The sequence below is a fragment of the Salmo salar genome, chromosome 24 (assembly GCF_965601325.2).
Source record: "Salmo salar chromosome 24, fSalSal1, whole genome shotgun sequence".
Taxonomy (NCBI): domain Eukaryota; kingdom Metazoa; phylum Chordata; class Actinopteri; order Salmoniformes; family Salmonidae; genus Salmo; species Salmo salar.
This window is the reverse complement of record NC_138314.1, coordinates 2,069,693-2,090,474: the sequence shown is the minus strand read 5'-3', so window position 1 is coordinate 2,090,474 and position 20,782 is coordinate 2,069,693. Positions and strand designations below refer to the sequence as shown.

Genomic DNA, 20,782 nt, shown 5'->3' with positions numbered 1-20,782 from the left:
ATTTTAATGAAGCATTAAAAGATTAATCATAATCAAGTCTCCATGCCCTCCACCCAAGTGGGTGCCACATTTTCGGCAATGGAGGACCTGTACCTGGAGGACCTGTTCCTCCTGTGGAGGAACTGAACGTCGGAGAAGCAGATGTGGTGCACTGACTAAGAGTCTTTGTTTCTTCTTGACTGTACCATCGATGCCCCCTCCACTCAAGCTATACTGCATTTCCAGCCCTTTGCATCATCTGGAACCGACTACTAGAGAGACTTTTCAATCTCCATCAAAGAGAATAAGTCTCAGACTTTTTGTGATATCACTGTCACGTTTTTAAAATGTACTGTGTTTTTTTAACTGGTAAAATCAATTGATCAATTCTCCAGAGGCCTGCCTGGGAGATCCCAGTGTCTGAGAGACTCACATCTTTGCTGCTTTACTTCATTTCGAACTTGAGTTCTTACTACGCGCCATGGTCTAGAACCAATCACTGCCTGCCGTGGCCAAGACTGGACATGGGTGGTTTCAAGGTTAAAAATGATTCAGTGGTGCTGCTGACTGGAGACAGTTTATAGCATAGTAAGAACTCTGCTCTTCATTTGTAAAACCACGGTCGTTCTCGGACTTGTAGAAGTGGAACAGATGTATTAATACACCATAGTGTTAGCTTTACGAACGCCTTTAGTAAGATAAAACCAGGTACAGATACAGAGCATGATGGGTACTGTAGTACAGTTCATCATTCTACAACAGACTCACGTCTTTGCAGTTCTCAGACTTGGAGAAGTGTATGAGGTCGTCGTTGTACATGTCCTGAGTGTTGAGCAGGTCACTGTACTCCTTCTGACTCAGGTCCTCTGGGTTGATGCCGTTAGCCCGCAGGAACTCCTGGTACGCCACACTGAAGGCCTGGCCTATAGACTGGGCAATCAGCTGGGCCTGGATAGTGAGAGTGGGAGAAAGGGAGGCAAGGGATGGAGAGAGGGAGGAAGAGAGGGAGGGAAATAAACTGTGACACGGTGATTTGTTAGACATACAGTGATGATTTAAAATCCAATCAAAAAGACTGCATAGGCGCTTTAAACAGAACAAACCAATCAGGACAGAAGTGTTTCATATTGATGAGATGAATGTTTCATCTCTCTGAGTCCTACTCTGTTTTCTGAAGTTGATCTCAAATCACTGGAGTACAGAGAAAGGATAGGTCGGCCATGCTGTCATCACTGGCATGTGTGTGTGTCTGTTCCTGTGTGTGTGTCTGTTCATATGTATGTGTCTGTGTTCATATGAGTGTCTGTGTTCATATGAGTGTCTGTGTTCATGTGTGTGTGTGTGTGTGTGTGTGTGTGTGTGTGTGTGTGTGTGTGTGTGTGTGTGTGTGTGTGTGTGTGTGTGTGTGTGTGCTGTGTCTGTGTCTGTGTCTCTGTGTGTGTGTGTGTGTGTGTGTGTGTGTGTGTGTGTGTGTGTGAACCCAGTTACACCAGGGGTCCCAAAACCAACTATGTTAAGTGAAATGAACCATTAGATGATAAGGGAGGGCGTGGAGACTTGATTATGATTAATTAATGCAACATTAAAATGAAATAAGGTTGAGAGTCAGTCAACAGGACGAGTCGAATCCAGATACAGAGAGAAAAATTATGAGAAAGAGAGGGAGAGAGAGCGATGGAGAGACTAAGGGCTGTAATTGTAACCACAAAGAGAGAAAGAGAGTGCGTGAAAGACCAATATAAAGTAAGGGTTGTAACCACAAAAGATACAGAGAAAGTTATACAGCGTGACAAAGAATGAATGAACAAACGAGAAAGAGTGAGAGAGTAAAAGACAGAGAGTAAGTAGGGAGAGTGGGAGGAAGGGAGGGAGAGGGAGAAAGGGAGAGAGATGATGAGGCATCGTTTGAAAGTAAAAGTAAAGTGAGATCCTCACATCCTCGGACTCAAAGACGTGGCAGATCATCTTGTACTGCCGTTGTTTCTCGTCCTCGGCGGGGTCTGACGCCTCCACACTGTCCATGGAGTCTGGGCGGGGCATACGGCGCCTTGCCATCAGAACCACAATGTTGCCGATGTCAGCGATGTAGGAGATGGTCCTCAGAGGGTGGTCCATCATAGTCTCCTGTAGACAGAGGAGTGATAGGGTTAGGGTCAAGGGTTAAGAGGTGATGATAGGGTTAGGGGTTAAGGGGTGATGATAGGGTTAAGGTCAGGGTTCAAGGGTTAAGGGGTGATGATATGGTTATGGTCAGGGGGTGGTCCATCATGGTCTCCTGTAGACACAGAGGGGACAGTCAAGGACCATACGTTTCATGTCTACCAGATTCAACCCTTCTCTATGTCTATGGTCAGGACAGGGAGGACACAGAAAGAAGAAGCTCAGGACCAAACCTATATCAAAGCAACTCCATCAGCTGTCGTGTCAATAAATCTACACTCAAGAAACACTATATTGATTGTCCCAGGGGTACTTGTACAGGTAATTGGCTAGTTTGGCCAGGCCCCCTGATTGGCCCCACGCTGGGATTAATGAGCCACGACCCGCCATTACCGGAGGTAAATCTAAGCCCACTGGCTGCCATGGCAACCTGGCTGGGACTGTTACTACCTGAGGAGAGGAGGAGAAATGTCAACAGAGAAGTGGCAACATAGAAGATGAGACAGAGAGAGTGTACCTGTGAGTCAGCGTTGAGGACTTTAATCCTCTGGGTGGAGATGAAGAGGTCCACCTCTGTCATGGGCTGGGCCTCACCTTCTGGAGCCTGCTTAGACACACACACAGACCGATACATACAGTGACAGAGAAAGACACAGAGACAGAACAGGGCAATTGAGCATCTAGTCTATTAGAGCAGTACAGCTAACAGTCCATTATTATCATTCCACAACTAGACAGAGGTCAGAGACAGTCCACAATTACCCAAGATAACACTGAAGGAAAACACCAGCACTTTCAATCAATCAAAAGCTTTGAGGTGTTCAGAATGTTGCAGGTAGAGTGTGTGCCTGTGTGTGTGTGCATGTGTGTGTGTGTGTGTGTGTGTATAGAGTTGTTGTTTTCCTTCAGTGTAATTCTGGCTTGTACAGCATATTCAGAGTTAGTTCAGTAGTTAGTCAAATATAGCCTCTCCATAGGTAGCAGAGAGACTGGAGTTAGTAATGGGCTTAGTCTTATTAGTTATACTGTGGTGTTTCTCAACTTCCCTCCTGGGGACCCACTGTGTTAACTGGGTTTCACTCTAGTTATATTGGTTTTTGGTCACTTCATTAAGTCGTATTACAGTGTTGAGAGTGTTGGTTTGTAATGAAAACCTGGATGGATTCCTGTGAGTCCCCAGGACCGGAGTTGAGAAACCTTGGGGTTACAGTGAATACTTAGTCGGTCTGTGTTGGAAAAGAGAGAGAGGTGCTGCTGTGTGTAATGTTAGCCATCCACAGGATTCACAGTGCTAACAGCCCTACAATTGTTACAACCACAGTGAAATACCACACTAATACAGAAGCTTGTGCCAGAGAAAAACCTCTTCAATTACAATCACAACACAACTTCATGATATAACAAAAAAATTGTGGCTGCACAGCCATTTTCTGCATCCAGCAATTTCAGTTTCTCCTCATATAAGCTTTTATTCGTTGTACATCTATATCATGTGTCCATGTGTCTATGTATTCCTGTCAGTATCTTGTAGAAACTCTATAGGAGGATAAATCGGAGAATGTCTGACATGGAATGAGAAAATGGTGACGATTTAACTGACAGACAAACCTAAGAATGGTATACATAACATGACTGCAAATCAACAGAGAGGACTTTGTTGCTGGATTCAGAAAATGCAGCGAGCAAAAGAAGAGGGAAAAAGGAGAGAGAGAGAGACTTTACAACACAGGATGAGTCCCTAATGGCACCCTATTCCCTATATAGCCTATAGGGCTCTGGTCAAAAGTAGTGCATTAAATAGGGAATAGGGTGCCATTTGGGACATAGACACAGACAGACACAGGAAAAAACACAACGGAACACTGAACAGCCAATCAATGAGGAGTACCGCACCTTCTTCTTGTTTTTGGCTAATTTCTGGGCCGTCTGCTTGGCATGGAACAAACATACATACAGGAGAATGGGTTAGACTGAAGCAGGGCTCAGGCAGGGTGCGCCGTGTGTGTGTACTTGTTTTCCTACATTATCAGGACCCAATGTCCTTACATTTCATCTTAATGTCCTGAACAGATAGGAAAACGACTTTTTTGAAAAGTCTGGACTTTTTTCAGGTCCTGAATTTGTTCAAAATTGCTATTTTAAGCTAAAGGGTTATGTTTAGGGTTAAGTTTACCGTAAATTCCGGACTATAAGCCGCAACTTTTTTCCCAGGCTTTGAACCTCGTGGCTTAAACAATGACGCGGCTAATATATGGATTTTTCCCGCTTTCAATTTTTTTTTCTCCAAAAAAACACATTCTGTGACGTGCTCAGTTTTTTGCCGGCATGAAGCTTCCATTAGACCAATGAAATTGCCGAACGGGTTAAGGTCAAACAACTTTTTTGTTTACCGGTACTGTTTAGATTAAATCGAGCGCTCTCAAACTTCCCATCATTCTGATTACGGTAGTCATTTTGTCACCCTCATCATGGCAAAGACACGGAGAAATGCATATGATGCAGCTTTCAAGTTGAAGGCGATTGATCTGGCTGTTGGAAAAGGAAATAGAGCTGCTGCACGGGAGCTTGGTCTTAATGAGTCGATGATAAGACGTTGGAAGCAGCAGTGTGAGGAATTGACTCAGTGCAAAAAGACAACTAAAGCTTACTGCTAATTTTTTATTTTTGTTACAAGCCGTGTTTCGTTAAAGTCTGTTTATTTTTGTTACAAGCCGTGTTTCGTTAAAGCCTGTGTAAAGTTCATTTGTTTCAATGTACCGGTAGGCACCTGCGGCTTATAGACATGTGCGGCTTATTTATGTTCAAAATAATATATTTTTTTAAATTCAGTCGGTGCGGCTTATATTCAGGTGCGCTTAATAGTCCGGAAATTACGGTAGTTGTTTTGGGGTTAGGGTTAGGTTAAGTAACGGTTAGGGAAAATAGGATTTGTAATGGTGAAAAAAATGTACACTCCAAAAAGTCCTGAAATTTCACAATAACACAGCTGTGTTTGTGTGTGCACGTGTGCATGTGTGTGCGTGTATGTGGTCAGAGTAGTGCAGGGCTGAAGTAGCATGGGCATAGTAGGCCTATGGGTCTGGGGAGGGGATTGAGTGGCAGTGTGTGTATTGATTACATCCATTGGGACATTCCATTTTAGAACATATCTTACATCTAATTTCTGGGATTCAACCAGTCTGAAGTCAACCAGTCTTTAAAAAAGTACCTAATGGTATATCTACTTTACTCTTCAGTGTGTTATGTTTTGGCCAGCAGGTGACTCACTTGTGCACTAAAAGGATTAGACACAGTTATTACCACCATAATACTTTCTTATTAAACTGCACCATTCATTTATGGTCAAATTCACTTAATGAGGTCAATTAATGTGAAAGTGTATCATGCTTAATTGGAATCTTGAGTGTGTCTTTACAATACATAGTAAACTAATAGGTACAGTGCATTAGGAATGTAATCAACCACCGTGACTTTCCCACATTTAGTTGTGTTACAAAGTGCAATTAAAATAGATTGAATTGTAATTTTTTTGGCAATGATTTATACAAAATACTCCAATGTCAAAGTGGAAGAAAAAAAAATCTAAAATTAATATAAACTGAAACACTAACATATCTTTATTAGATATGTATTCAACCCAATACACGTTGGATAACACCTTTGGCAGTAATTACAGCTGTCTTGTTGGGTAAGTCTCTAAGAGCTTTGCACACCTGGATTGTACAATATTTGCCGATCATTATTTTTCAAATTCAAGCTCTGTCAAGTTGGTTGTTGATCATTGCTAGACAGACATTTTCAAGTCTTGCCATAGATTTTCAAGCCAATTTAAGTCAAAACTGTAACTAGGCCACTCAATGTCATCTTGGTAAGCTCCAGTGTAAATTCGGCCTTGTGTTTTCGGTTATTGTCCTGCTGAAAGGTAAATTTGCTTTCCAGTGTCTGTTTGAAAGCAGACTGAACCAGGTTTTCCACTAGGACTTTGCCTGTGCTTAGCTCTATTCCATTTATTTTTTCCCAAAAAAACTCCCTAGTACTTGCCGATGACAAGCATACTCATAACATGATGCAGCCACCACCATGCTTGAGAATATGAAGAGTGGGACTCAGAGAAGTTCATTTCTTTGTCACATTCTTTGCAATATTACTTTAGTGCCTTGTTGCAAACAGGATGCATATTTTGGAATATTTGTATTCTGAAAAGGGTTCCTTCTTTTCACTCAGTCATTTAGTTTCGTATTGTGGAGTAACTACAATGTTGTTGATCCATCCTCAGTTTTCTCCTATCACAGCCATTAAACTCTCTTAAAATTACAATTGGCCTCATGGTGAAATCCCTGATCTCTTTCCTTCTTCTCTGGCAACTGATTTAGGAAGGGTGACTGTATCTTTATAGTGACTGAGTGTATTGATCCAAAGTGTAATTAATAACTTCAACATGCTCAAAGGGATATTCAGAGTCTGCTTTTTTTTACCATCCTACCAATTGGTGCCATTCTACCAATTGGTGCCCATCTTTGCGAGGCATTGGAAAACCTTCCTGGACTTTGTGGTTGAATATGTGCTTGTAATTCACTACTCAACCGAAGGACCTTACAGATAATTGGGGTAGTCATTCAAAATTCATGTTAACCACTATTATTGCACACAGAGTGAGTCCATGCAACTTATTATGTGATTTGTTAAGCACATGTTTACTCCTGAACTTATTTTGGCTTGCCATAACAAAGGAGTTTGAAACCTCTTAAGGATCTGACCCTTTTTTTTCTGCCAAAAATGACATAACCAAATCTAACTGCCTGTAGCTCAGTACCTGAAGCAAGGATATCCACATTCTTGATACCATTTGAAAGGAAACACTTAGACGTTTTTGGAAATGTGAAATTAATGTAGGAGAATATAACACATTAGATCTAGTAAAAGATAATACAAAGAAAAAATGTTTTTGTTCCATCATCTTTGAAATGCAAGAGAAAGGCCAATATACGACTTAGGACTCTAGGCGCAATTTTTTTTGGCCACTAGATGGCAGCAGTGTATGTGCAACATTTTAGACTGATCCAATGAACCATTGTATTCCTGTTCAAAATGTTGTATCAAGTCTGCCCAAATGTGCCTAATTGGTTTATTGATACATTTTCAAGTTCATAACTGTGCACTCTCCTCAAACAATAGCATGGTATTATTTCACTGTAATAGCTACTGTAAATTGGACAGTGCAGTTTAGGTTAACAAGAATTTAAGCTTTCTGCCCATATCAGATATGTCTATGTCCTTGGAAATGTTCTTGTTATTTACAACCTCATGTTAATCACATTAGTGCACGTTAACTCAACCGTCCCGCGGGGGGGACGACACCGATCCTGGTCAACTCAAGACATTTCAGCTTTTCACTTTTCATTAATGTGTAACATTTGTAAAAACACATTTCCACTTTGAGAATATGGGATATTGTGTGTAGATTACTGGCACAACATCTGAAATTAATCCATTTTAAATTCAGGCTGTGACAACAAAATTTAGAAAAAGTCAAGGAAGAAACATAGGAAGGATACTATAGTATAAGATAGTAGAACATGCAGAGGTGCTATGGTGGCTCTGTCTGATGAGAACAGGAGTAACAGAGAACATACTCTAGGTGTGTGTACAGTATGTATGGGCTGACAGAGGCTATGGGCTACAGCTCAGTGCATTTTGATCAGGCAGGCTGTAAAATGCTGAGTCACTACAGTATGGGCTATGGGCTGGAGGTGCGCCAGGAGGCTGATAAACCAGGAAGATGTCAGGAAGACTCAGGTCATGTGACAGAAAGTGAGTGAGGAGAAGTGACCATAGAGAGTGATAGAGGACTCTTCATTGCATCTGTCCCATTATGACATCTGTGAGTGCATGGGCAGCGCGATTGAGGACATCTCCATTTTGAAGTAGTCAATTAAACAAACTCAAAGGGTGCACACTGCCACCTGAAGTGTGTTGTTTGAACAGATATAAAGCCAAGGTTGGCAATCTACTGCCACCTGCAGTGATGGAATGTTTACTCAAGTATAATGAATTGTCTGATCCCTTCTGATGACCTAGATGGAATTATGTGATCCTTCCTTCCCACCCAGTTGACTACTTCAAAATGGGGAAAGTCCTCAATAGCACAGGCCAAGCTAAAACAAGCATTTGGGCACTAGAGTTCTCTATTATTCTCTATGGAAGTGACACAGTTATAGGTATAAATGTACTGATGTGAGATCTTAACCTTTGTACATACTTAGGTTCGTACAAAGCATAGAACATGTTTCTATGCAAAACAGATATCGATTTGATCACTTGTGATAAAGATGTTATAAAGCAGTACGTTCCCACTGGGCACAGATGTCATTTCAACATTTAGTTTTCATTTACATTTGGTTGAGTTGTCAACTAATGTGAATTCAACATGAAATCAACAAAAAATGTCACCATGTCATTGGATTTAGGTTAAAAGTTGGGTGAAAAAAAAATGTCCCTTACATTGATGACTTTTTGCAAATCCAATCAGTTTTCCACGTTGATTCAACGTCATCAGATAGATTTTTTGTTGTTGTTGAAATGATGTGGAAACAACGCTGATGCAACCAGTTTTTGCCTGGTGTGTTATCAGACAGTATTAAAAACAAGTTATTAGATATTATCCATTACCAAGTAGAAAACATAATACAGTACAAGGACAGGTTGGAATCAGGTTTGGCGGCATGTAGCCTAAGAGCTTTGGGCCAGTAACCGAAAGGTCGCTGGTTCAAATCCCCATGCTGACTAGGTGAAAAATCTGTGGATGTGCCCTTGAGCAAGGTACTTAAATCCTAATTGCTCTGGACAAGAGCATCTGCTAAATGACTAAAATGGGATCTATCCAGAAGTTCCTCTTTAAGAAAATAATTTGTACTGTCTACTAGGGTCAACCAAGCATGTTCAACCACATCATTGCGAGCAAAGAAAAAAAATCTAATTAGTCTCTCTCCTCACCTTGATGCGGCTGACAGCCTCCTGGGCCTGCATCATGCGGACGTTCTTGGAGGGGGTCTTGTCAGACAGCAATTGGGTGGAGCCCAGGTAGTTAGCAGCAAAGATGATCCCATCGATCAGGTCCTCTGGGTCACATGGACCTGGGACTGGGGGCAGAGGAGTAGGAAGATTAAAATACCATGATTTGCCATGGAATATATATACGGTTTGAATCTTAACATGTTTGTGAAGGCTTCAACTCTAAAGATGCAGAAATCAGAACAGCTGGATTGATTGGGACATCGTAGTGAGAGAGAGTGTGTGTGTCACCGGAATGTCCTTGTGCTTCACACAGAGCTAGAGAGACTAGAGACACAATGCTCCTACTGAGCTAAAACACACAGAATGCATGAGGGAAGGAGAAAGAGTGTGGGTGGGTCTGTTTGATAGATAGATAGATAGATAGATAGATAGATAGATAGATAGATAGATAGATAGATAGATAGATAGATAGATAGATAGATAGATAGATAGATAGATAGATAGATAGATAGATAGATAGATAGATAGATAGATAGATAGATAGATAGATAGATGTGTATGTGAGAGATAGAAGTAGAGAGAAAGACCGTACTGAAGCGTTTGACGGGTGCACTAGAGGCCCTTTCTCTGTCTCTAATATTCCTTACCTCCCATTCAGCACTCCATGACATTTAAAAATGCTGATCTGGTACTGAATGTAGGCCTGCACATCAGCATACCCCCACAGAGCTAAATCACCCAAGCATTTACTAGAGAGAACCACTTCTCAAATATATTCTGCACTGGCCAAATGAGGCCTACTGAAGTAAAGCAGAGAGGGACATAAAGACCAGGAGCCAGGAGCAAGTCAAAAGAGCAGGTCTTACCTTCTACATAGGTAGGAAAGGAGGCCAGGCTTCTCCTGGACTGTAGGTGTAGAGGAGAGACAGATAACACGTTACTGACCGGTCACACAGGCATGGTCATTATAACACAGTCATAGCACTATCATAACACTGGTGAAAGACAGACAAACGTTGGTTGACACATTGGGCTGTGCCGGTCATAACATTTTGTTAGCCGGTTATTGTCATGCAGATGACTGCCAGTCTCACGGTAATTACCCGTTAATTAACATAAACATGTTTACAATCTTCAGGCCTCTATGCATGCAAGCAGCTGATGTGCGCCTTTGGAACATCTACATTTTAAAAAGTATAATAAATCCATTGAATATACACAATCACAATAAATTCATTATTTATTTTAGACAGGACTAAAGAAACATTATATGAAGAAAATGTATTTCAAAAGAACCGAATGTGAGTCGGCCGACTGTATGTTATCTGGCTATGCACCATGCCCGTAGGCTAGTTCATTTAGCAGACATCGAATCAGATATCGAATCAGTCCTGTGCCATGATATTATATTATTGTAAGAATAATATAATTGAACTTTGCTGAAAAAAATAGAAAGGATGTTTTCCCCTTCCGGAGTGAGTGCACAAATGAAGTGGCTATGTTGAGCGTAAAAGTTATCATTTGAAACAGATCCTATATGGTAGATTTAGAATTATTTGGTACATTTAGTTTTGAATGATACAAACCTCAGAATGTCTTAGAAATCAAAACATGATGCAGCTATAGGCTATTGACTATTTGAAAAAGTCACAAAAAAAGCTTGCGCTCTGTTCTTTGCCTCTGGCTACACACCCGGTTCTCTCATCAAGTGATCATATTTTCACACATTAGACTATTCTCAATTTAATATTATCTTAAATTTGTTTAGAATGGCCCATTATGAAATGGGTAGGAACAGGGGCAGGGGAAAAATACATGTCATCCGTATGCACTCGAATAGCGAATGGAGGCCCCTTTCCCCCAATTAAATCATGCCGTGTAGTCTACTCCGGCTTTATAGCAAAGCAGCTGAGAAATAAATATAGGAGCAGCTAGGATCCTCTTCTTTTTAGTGGCAACCACCAAAACTCAGCTTTCACACAGGATTGCATATATAAATGTCTGGGTTTATAAGAAAAATAATTTAACTTCACGCATCAACCACTGTTTGAGGAGCATGCAGCCTCTCACTGCGCGACAGGTGATATTCCGCCCAACCTCTGTATGCCATGGGCTTGCCAACCATGTTCCTGCAGCTATCCAGGCTATTCAAAATCAAATACAAATTCACCATAATTGTAGGTTAACTTTGTAAGCCACCCTGCACAACAAACAGCATCGCCTAGGCCTATACGTTCTCTCCCATACTCACGGATAGAACGTTTTGAGCATAATTTCACCTGTTGAGGATAGGGGGCAGTATTTTCACGGCCGGATGAAAAACGTACCCAAATTAAACTGCCTACTACTCTATTAGTAGATTTGGATAGAAAACACTCTGAAGTTTCTAAAACTGTTTGAATGATGTCTGTGAGTATAACAGAACTCATATGGCAGGCAAAAACCTGAGAAAAATCCAACCAGGAAGTGGGAAATCTGAGAATTGTAGTTCTTTTGAATCCCTATCGAAACTACAGTGTCTGTGGGGTCACGTTGCACTTCCTAAGGCTTCCATTGGCTGTCAACAGCCTTTAGAAACTTGTTTCCTCCTTCTCCTGTTACTGGGCAGAGAATAGTAGCTCAGTCAATGAGTGGACTGCCTATGGACAAAGGGCTTGGTTATGCGCGAGCGCACAGTTCCTTCTTTTTCTTCTGGAATGAATACGCTATTGTCCGGTTGGAATATTATCGCATTTTTACGTTAAAAATACCCTAAAGATTGATTGTAAACAACGTTTGACATGTTTCTACGAACAGTAATGGAACATTTTGACTTTTCGTGTCTCAATTTACGCTCGCGCATTATGCCTTTGGATAGTGATCTGAACGCACAAACAAAACGAAGGTATTTGGACATAAATATGGAGTATTTTGAACAAAAATAACATTTCTTGTGGAAGTAGGAGTCCTTGGAGTGCATTCCGCCGAAGATCAGCAAAGGTAAGGAATGATTTATAACACTAATTCAGAGTTTTGTTGATGCCAGAACTTGGCGGGTAGCTGTATAGCTTGCATTGATGGTTGAGCTATGAACTCAGAATATTGAACAATGTGCTTTCTCCGTAAAGCTATTTTAAAATCTGACACAGCGGTTGCATCAAGGAGTAGTGTATCTATAATTCTTTAAATAATTGTTATATATTTTGTCAACGTTTATGATGAGTATTTTTGTAAATTGATGTGCTCATTCACCGGAGGTTTTGGTGGGAATACATTTTCTGAACATCACGCGCCAATGTAAAATGCTGTTTTTGGATCTAAATATGAACTTGATCGAACAAAACATACATTGTGTAACATGATGTCCTAGGAGTGTCATCTGATGAAGATCGTCAAAGGTTAGTGCTTCCTCTTAGCTGTATTTTGGGTTTCTGTGACACATCTCCTTGCTTGGAAAATGGCTGTGTGGTTATTGTTTGTCTATGTACTGTCCTAACATAATCTAATGTTTTGCTTTCAAACATTTTGGGTAGCCTTCCACACGCTTCCCACAATAAGTTGGGTGAATTTTGGCCCATTCCTCCTGACAGAGCTGGTGTAACTGAGTGAGGTTTATAGGCCTCCTTGCTCGCACACGCTTTTTCAGTTCTGCCCACACATTTTCTATAGGATTGAGGTCAGGGTTTTGTGATGGCCACTCCAATACCTTGACTTTGTTGTCCTGAAGCCATTTTGCCACAACTTTGGAAGTATGCTTGGGGTCATTGTCCATTGGGAAGACCCATTTGCGACCAAGCTTTAACTTCCTGACTGATGTCTTGAGATGTTGCTTCAAAATATCCACATAATTTCCTTCCTCATGAAGTCATCTATTTTGTGAAGTGCACCAGTCCCTCCTACAGCAAAGCACCCCCACAACATGATGCTGCCACCCCCGTGGGATGGTGTTCTTCGGCTTGCAAGCCTCCCCCTTTTTCCTCCAAACATAACGATGGTCATCATGGCCAAACAGTTCTATTTTTGTTTCATCAGACCAGAGGACATTTCTCCAAAAAGTACAATCTTTGTCCCCATGTGCAGTTGCAAACCGTAGTCTGGCTTTTTTATGGCGGTTTTGGAGCAGCGGCTTCTTCCTTGCTGAGCGGCCTATCAGGTTATGTCAAATAAGGACTTGTTTTACTGTGGATATAGATACTTTTGTACCTGTTTCCTCCAGCATCTCCACAAGGTCCTTTGCTGTTGTTCTGGGATTGATTTGAACTTTTTGCACCAAAGTACGTTCATCTCTAGGAGACAGAACGCGTCTCCTTCCTGAGCGGTATGACGGCTGCGTAGTCCCATGGTGTTTTTACTTGCGTACTGTTGTTTGTACTGATGAACGTGGAACCTTCAGGAGTTTGAAAATTGCTCCCAAGGATGAACCAGACTTGTGGAGGTCTACAATTCTTTTTCTGAGGTCTTGGCTGATTTCTTTTGATTTTGCCATGATGTCAAGCAAAGAGGAACTGAGTTTGAAGGTAGGCCTGGAAATACATCCACAGGTACACCTCCAATTGGCTCAAATGATGTCAATTAGCCTATCAGAAGCTTCTAAAGCCAAGACATCATTTTCTGGAATTTTCCAAGTTGTTTAAAGGCACAGCCAACTTAGTGTATGTAAACTTCTGACCCACTGGAATTGTGATACAGTGAATTATAAGTGAAATAATCTGTCTGTAAACAATTGTTGGAAGAATTACTTGTGTCATGCACACAGTAGATGTCCTCACCGACTTGCCAAAACTATAGTTTGTTAACAAGAAATTTGTGGAGTGGTTGAAAAATGAGTTTTAATGACTCCAACCTAAGTGTATGTAAACTTCCGACTTCAACTGCATTTAGACATATGCGTATGCATAAGCTCTAATATGCATTTGGTTGTTCTACACATTTCGTTGTGCTTGGCTCTGAAACAACATCCACAACGTCCATGTTTTCCACTCAGTTTTTGAACTTCTTTCTTCAAATTGATCATCACAGTGAGGTCAAAATGTTTTACCTAATGGTGGGTTTTAAAAGCATGATAGTATTTCGATTGTAAATTGACATGGTAAAAATCTGTCATTCTGCCCCTGAACAAGGCAGTTAACCCACTGTTCCTAGGCCGTCATTGTAAATAAGAATTTGTTCTTCACTGACTTGCCTAGTTAAATAAAGGTTAAATTAAAAATTAAAAAATAAGTGTTTGATGTGATTTTCGAATGCATTTCCATTGATGTCAGAGTGGTTAGAGGGACAATAGAGCTCTGAGTCACAGACCATTAGCGACCTAATGGTCGTTAGTGATTTGGGTACTACCAAAGCATGTCCAGAGTGCATAATAGGAGATTACCATGACTCAACGTTTACGTGGAATTTGACTACGTTCATGACACATGACTGCCGGTGTTGCGGTAATATGGTCACCGCAATGGACCTATATGCAGTGTCATTTTGATTTGTCACAATGCCTGGTAAGTATCATAACATGGACATATGCACACAAAAACACCTCTTTAGTGGAAAGCGGTGGAGACTCGAAGCTTTCACTCCCTTCAAGCATGGGTGTCCGGATTGAAGACTCCGCCCCCTGAGGAGAGGCTTGAGAGTCTGAACCTGGAGACTACAGAGAGAGCAAGGAAAAGAGAGAGAGAGAGAGAGAGAGAGAGAGAGAGAGAGAGAGAGAGAGAGAGAGAGAGAGAGAGAGAGAGAGAGAGAGAGAGAGAGAGAGAATTTTACTTCCATCATTCAAACATAAAAACATAAAACAGAGCAGGGCCTTGGAAGGATTGATCATATGGTATACAACACTTATACAAGACCTTTCACTGAACCAAATCAATAAGGGTAACACCCACATTTGGTTCAAACTCAACAAAAGCACGATCATTAGTGACAATCATTTACATATACTGTATGTGCAGTCTATGCTTCTCACTCAAATTCAGTTTTATGATAATTTCAAAGAGAAACCAACCAGTTCCAAGCTGAGGGAAATGTGCTTTCGAGTGGGGATTTTAATGCTAGAACAAATTCTGAACCTGACTATGTAGACCCTTAGGGTAATAAACATATACAGTATTTGGACAACCTGTATGAATGATTTCCTTTCGAGTACATATAGCCCAAACCTCCCTGTCTTACATTTGGCTTTGATAGCTGCCACAAAAACACATTTATGCAAATGTGCAGGATGCCTAATTAGCGAGTGCATAGAGGAGTTCTGTATCTATAATTCTTAAAATAATTATGTTTTTTGTGAACGTTTATCGTGAGTAATTTAGTAAATTCACCGGAAGTGTTCGGTGGGAATGCTAGTCACATGCTAGTCACATGCTAATATAAAAAGCTGGTTTTTGATATAAATATGAACTTGATTGAACAAAACATGCATGTATTGTATAACATAATGTCCTAGGGGTGTCATCTCATGAAGATCATCAAAGGTTAGTGCTGCATTTAGCTGTGGTTTGGGTTTATGTGACATTATATGCTAGCTTGAAAAATGGGTGTCTGATTATTTCTGGCTGGGTACTCTGCTGACATAATCTAATGTTTTGCTTTCGTTGTAAAGCCTTTTTGAAATCGGACAGTGTGGTTAGATTAACGAGAGTCTTGTATTTAAAATGGTGTAAAATAGTCATATGTTTGAGAAATTGAAGTAATAGCATTTCTAAGGTATTTGAATATCGCGCCACGGGATTACACTGGCTTGCGTCCCACCTAGCCCATAGAGGTTAATGAACCATAAACAATTAATGAACATGCACCTGTGGAACGGTTGTTAAGACACTAACAGCTTACAGATGGTAGGCAATTAATGTCACAGTTATGAAAACTTAGGACACTAAAGAGGCCTTTCTACTGACTCTGAAATACACCAACAGAAAGATGCCCAGGGTCCCTGCTCATCTTTGTGAGCGTGCCTTTGGCATGATGCAAGGAGGCATGAGGACTCAGATGTGGCCAGGGCAATAAATTGCAATGTCCGTACTGTGAGACGCCTAAGACAGCGCTACAGGGAGACGGGACGGATAGCTGATCATCCTCGCAGTGGCACACCACGTATAACAACACCTGCACAGGATAGGTACATCCGAACATCACACCTGCGGGACAGGTACCGGATGGCAACAACAATTGCCTGAGTTACACCAGGAACGCACAATTCCTTCATCAGTGCTTAGACTGTCTGCAATAGGCTGAGAGAGGCTGGACTGAGGGCTTGTAGTCCTCACCAGACATCACAGGCAACAACGTCACCTATGGGCACAAACCCACCGTCGCTGGACCAGACAGGACAGGCAAAAAGTGCTCTTCACTGACCAGTTGCGGTTTTGTCTCACCAGGGGTGATGGTCGGATTCGCGTTTATTGTCGAAGGAATGAGCGTAACACCGAGGCCTGTACTCTGGAGCGGGATCGATTTGGAGGTGGAGGGTCCGTCATGGTCTGGGGCGATGTGTCACAGCATCATCGGACTGAGCTTGTTGTCATTGCAGGCAATCTCAACGCTGTGCATTACAGGGAAGACATCCTCCTCCCTCATGGGGTACCCTTCCTGCAGGCTCATCCTGACATCACCCTCCAGCATGACAATGCCACCAGCCATACTGCTCATTCTGTGCGTGATATCCTGCAAGACAGGAATGTCAGTGTTCTGCCATGGCCAGCAAAGAGCCCAGATCTCAATCCCATTAAGCACGTCTGGGACCTGTTGGATCGGAGGGTGAGGACTAGGTCCATTCCCCCAGAAATGTCCGGGAACTTGCCGGTGCCTTGGTGGAAAAGTGGGGTAACATCTCACAGCAAGAACTGGCAAATCTGGTGCAGTCCATGAGTAGGAGATACACTGCAGTACTTAATGCAGCTGGTGGCCACACCAGATACTGAATGTTGCTTTTGATTTTGACCCCCCCTTTGTTCAGGGACACATTATTAAATTTCTGTTAGTCGCATGTCTGTGGAACTTGTACAGTTTATGTCTCAGTTGTTGAAGCTTGTTATGTTCATACAAATATTTACACATGTTAAGTTTGTTGAAAATAAACACAGTTGACACTGAGAGGACGTTTCTTTTTTGCTGAGTTTAGATGTTGGAACATTGCTGCGAGGTCTTGCTTCCATTCAGCCACAAGAGCATTAGTGAGGTCGGGCACTGATGCTGGGTGATTAGGCCTGGCTAGCAGTTGGCGTTCCAATTCATCCTAAAGGTGTTCGATGGGGTTGAGGTCAGGGTTCTGTGAAGGCCAGTAAAGTTCTTCCACACATCATTATCTAGTCCCTGGAAGCTCATAGAAATGCAATTAGCAGAATGGATATTCCAGTTCAAAGCAATGACCACCGGGAGTATGTACATCGGCGGCCATATTGGATGCACTATTTGGAACGCTCGATGAATTGAAGCTTATCATTCCATAGAAATGAATATAGAACTAATCTATGGCCTGTCTATTGATTTTCTATATATGTGGGCGCTCCTATCCATCGATGCTCCATTGCCCAATGCCCATAGTTCCAGTAGCTACTTCTCTGCACAGAAAACACACCTAGGTTGACTCATAAATATTCTTCAACAATATTCAGTGATGTTTCATTCATACAGTGCAACTGTCAAACATTTTAGACATTTAGAGAAATTGAAGGGAAAACAACTTCCACAATGAAAACTGGCCCGAATCCACAGTCCATAGAAAAATAAGTCCATGTCCAACACCAAACAACATAGGAGGAATGTTTGGTATAAATCCATCAAAACTACACTAATGTTCACTCCAAACAAACCTGGTTTCCATGGTTTTCATGCAGACGGTCTACTAGGGAATCCCAGAAGTTCTCCATACTTTGAGCCTGAACAACGGTCAAACTATGATGCAGACTGTCCTTAACTTACACACACAAACAGACACTACCTAGTGGCTACAGAACCTGAATGAGGAAAACTAGCTAACCTTCTCTCATGGTACTGTGGTGGTAATGTATCTACAGTCTCTGGTGGCTTGGTACCAAGTCTGAGCTCTGCTCTACTCCTGTTTCACAAGCTATCAGAATTCACAATGGACTTGTCAGAAAGGCACAGGGAGGGGTGTGTGTGTCTGTGTGTTTGTGTATAGACAGAGGCCTGCAGTGGATGAAAACAGTCTCTCTTCAATGTTATTGGAAACCCTCTGAATTATTCACTCTCTCATCTACACTAAATAAATTATCCTGGGGAAGGCAAAAATAACATGTTCTTCTGATGAACGGCAAACTGCCAGAAAGGAGATGTAAATGACACTATAGTACAGTACGCATAAGGTCATTATAGCACAGTCTTAACCCACCTCTCTTTCTCTCTCTCTCTGATATATTTAAGGGGCTTTATTGGCATGGGAAACATATGCATACATTGCCAAATTAAGTGAAATAGATAATAAACAAAAGTGAAATAAACAATAAAAAATGTACAGTAAACATTACACTCACAAAAGTTCCAAAAGAATAAAGACATTTCAAATGTAATTTATGTCTATATACAGTGTTGTAATTAAAGTAGAAAAGGGAATAAACATAGGTTGTATTTACAATGGTATTGTTCTTCACTGGTTGCCCTTTTCTTGTGGCAACAGGTCACAAATCTCGCTGCTGTGACTGCACACTGTGATATTCTACCCAAAATTGGATTTGTTTTCGAATTCTTTGTGGGCTTGTGTAATCTGAGGGAAATATGTGTCTCTAATATGGTCATACATTTGGCAGGAGGTTAGGAAGTGGAGCTGTTTCCACCTAATTTTGTAGGGCAGTGTGCACATAGCCTGTCTTCTCTTGAGAGCTGGGTCTGCCTTCGGCGGCCAAGCAAGGCTATGCTCACTTATTCTGAACATAGTCAAAGATTTCCTTAATTTTGGGTCAGTCACAGTGGTCAGATATTCTGCCATTGTGTACTCTCTGTTTAGGGCCAAATAGCATTTTAGTTTGCTAACATGTTTTGTAAATTCTTTCCAATGTGTCAAGTAATGGGTCTAATTGTGTTGCTGTTCTGGGGCTCTGTGGGGTCTGTTTGTTGTTGTGAACAGAGCCCCGGGACCAGCTTCATTAGGGGGCTCTTCTCCAGGTTCATTTCTCTGTAGGTGATGGCTTTGTTATGGAAGGTTTGGGAATCGCTTCATTTTAGATGGTTGTAGAATTTTTAACGGCTCTTTTCTGGATTTTGATAATTAGCGGTTATCGGCCTAATTCTGCTGTGCATGCATTATTTGGTGTTTTACGTTGTACCCAGAGGATTATTTTTGCAGGATTCTGCATGCAGAGTCTCAATTTGGTGTTTGTCCCATTTTGTGAATTCTTTGTTGGTGAGCGGACCCCAGACGTCACAGCCATAAAGGGCAATGGGTTCTATAACTGATTCAAGTTTTACGTTTTTCCTCATGGCAAATTGAGTCGAAAGCTTTTTTTAAATCAACAAAGCATGAGAAGACTTTGCCTTTGCTTTGGTTTGTTTGTTTGTCAATTAGGGTCTGCAGGGTGAATACGTGGTCTGTCGTACAGTAATTTGGTAAAAAGCCAATTTGACATTTGCTCAGTACATTGTTTTCGCTGAGAAAATGTATGAGTCTGCTGTTAATGATAATGCAGAGGATTTTCCTAAGGTTGCTGTTGACGCATATCCCCCGGTAGTTATTGGGATCAAATTTGTCTCCACTAGTTGTCTCTCTCTCTCTCTCACACACACACACACACACACACACACACACACACACACACACACACACACACACACACACACACACACACACACACACACACACACACACACACACACACACACACACACACACACACACACACACACACACACACACACACACACACACACACACACTAACAACGTTAGTACCAGCAGCACTCCTAACTCCATGAGAGCTGGTGGTTGGCTCTAAACCAGATGTACATTGTGCTGTCTGAAATTAATCAAAGACAAACAGAGCTAATTAATGAGTCTCTCAACAACAGACAGTAATCTAGCAGGGCTCTGTTTGTTAAGTATAGTGTGTGTGTGTGTGTGTGTGTGTGTGTGTGTGTGTGTGTATGTATGTGTATGTCACAAACCACTATGCTGATGGCTTTGACCTTCTCAGGGGATGCGTGTCATCTGATACAATGGCATCAACTCCTCACATCTCTAGACAGTGTCAGGCTCTTATGACTAAAAGTCAACAAACATTACCTCAGCTCACCGCTCATGCGGCACACCTTTCGAATAATATGATAAGCTTGAATGTGTTTGTGTGTGTGTTGCGTGACTCTACTAAAACCCAAATGACTGCCTGCTCCCAGACATGAGTCCGTTGTTGTCTCCAGAGGTCTGAGTGAGTACAAAGAATCTCTCCATCATTTCTAACCCTTTTGAAGAGGAACAGTCTTTTATACTCGGAGGGGATTTCTCAAGCTAGCGTGACAGTAGTAAAGTGTCCATCCATCCACTAGCCACTCTCATCACTACTATGGCCCCTGGGTAGTTATACAGAAGAGTAAGAGCTCTGACGACACAACAGTGGTAGGCCTGATCACTGACAACGATGAGACAGCCTATAGCAAGGAGGTCAGAGACCCAGCAGTGTGGTGCAAAGGACAACAACCTCTCCCTCAATGTG

General features: G+C 41.7%; 1 protein-coding gene across 2 annotated transcripts in view; it reads right to left on the bottom strand.

Annotated features, from left to right (window-relative positions):
* The window catches only part of apba1a (amyloid beta (A4) precursor protein-binding, family A, member 1a), a 76,540-nt gene that overhangs the window by 6,849 nt on the left and 48,909 nt on the right, over positions 1 to 20,782 (bottom strand). The window contains exons 3-9 of one of the 2 annotated variants that reach the window (XM_014170497.3): positions 14,663 to 14,773; positions 10,020 to 10,059; positions 9,133 to 9,278; positions 4,033 to 4,065; positions 2,657 to 2,743; positions 1,915 to 2,103; positions 748 to 927 (exon numbers count right to left, since the gene is read on the bottom strand). In XM_014170497.3, the coding sequence (XP_014025972.3) occupies positions 748 to 927; positions 1,915 to 2,103; positions 2,657 to 2,743; positions 4,033 to 4,065; positions 9,133 to 9,278; positions 10,020 to 10,059; positions 14,663 to 14,773 (786 nt within the window). The remainder of the gene's footprint in view (positions 1 to 747; positions 928 to 1,914; positions 2,104 to 2,656; positions 2,744 to 4,032; positions 4,066 to 9,132; positions 9,279 to 10,019; positions 10,060 to 14,662; positions 14,774 to 20,782) is intronic. The other variant, XM_082968387.1, reaches the window with a different exon arrangement.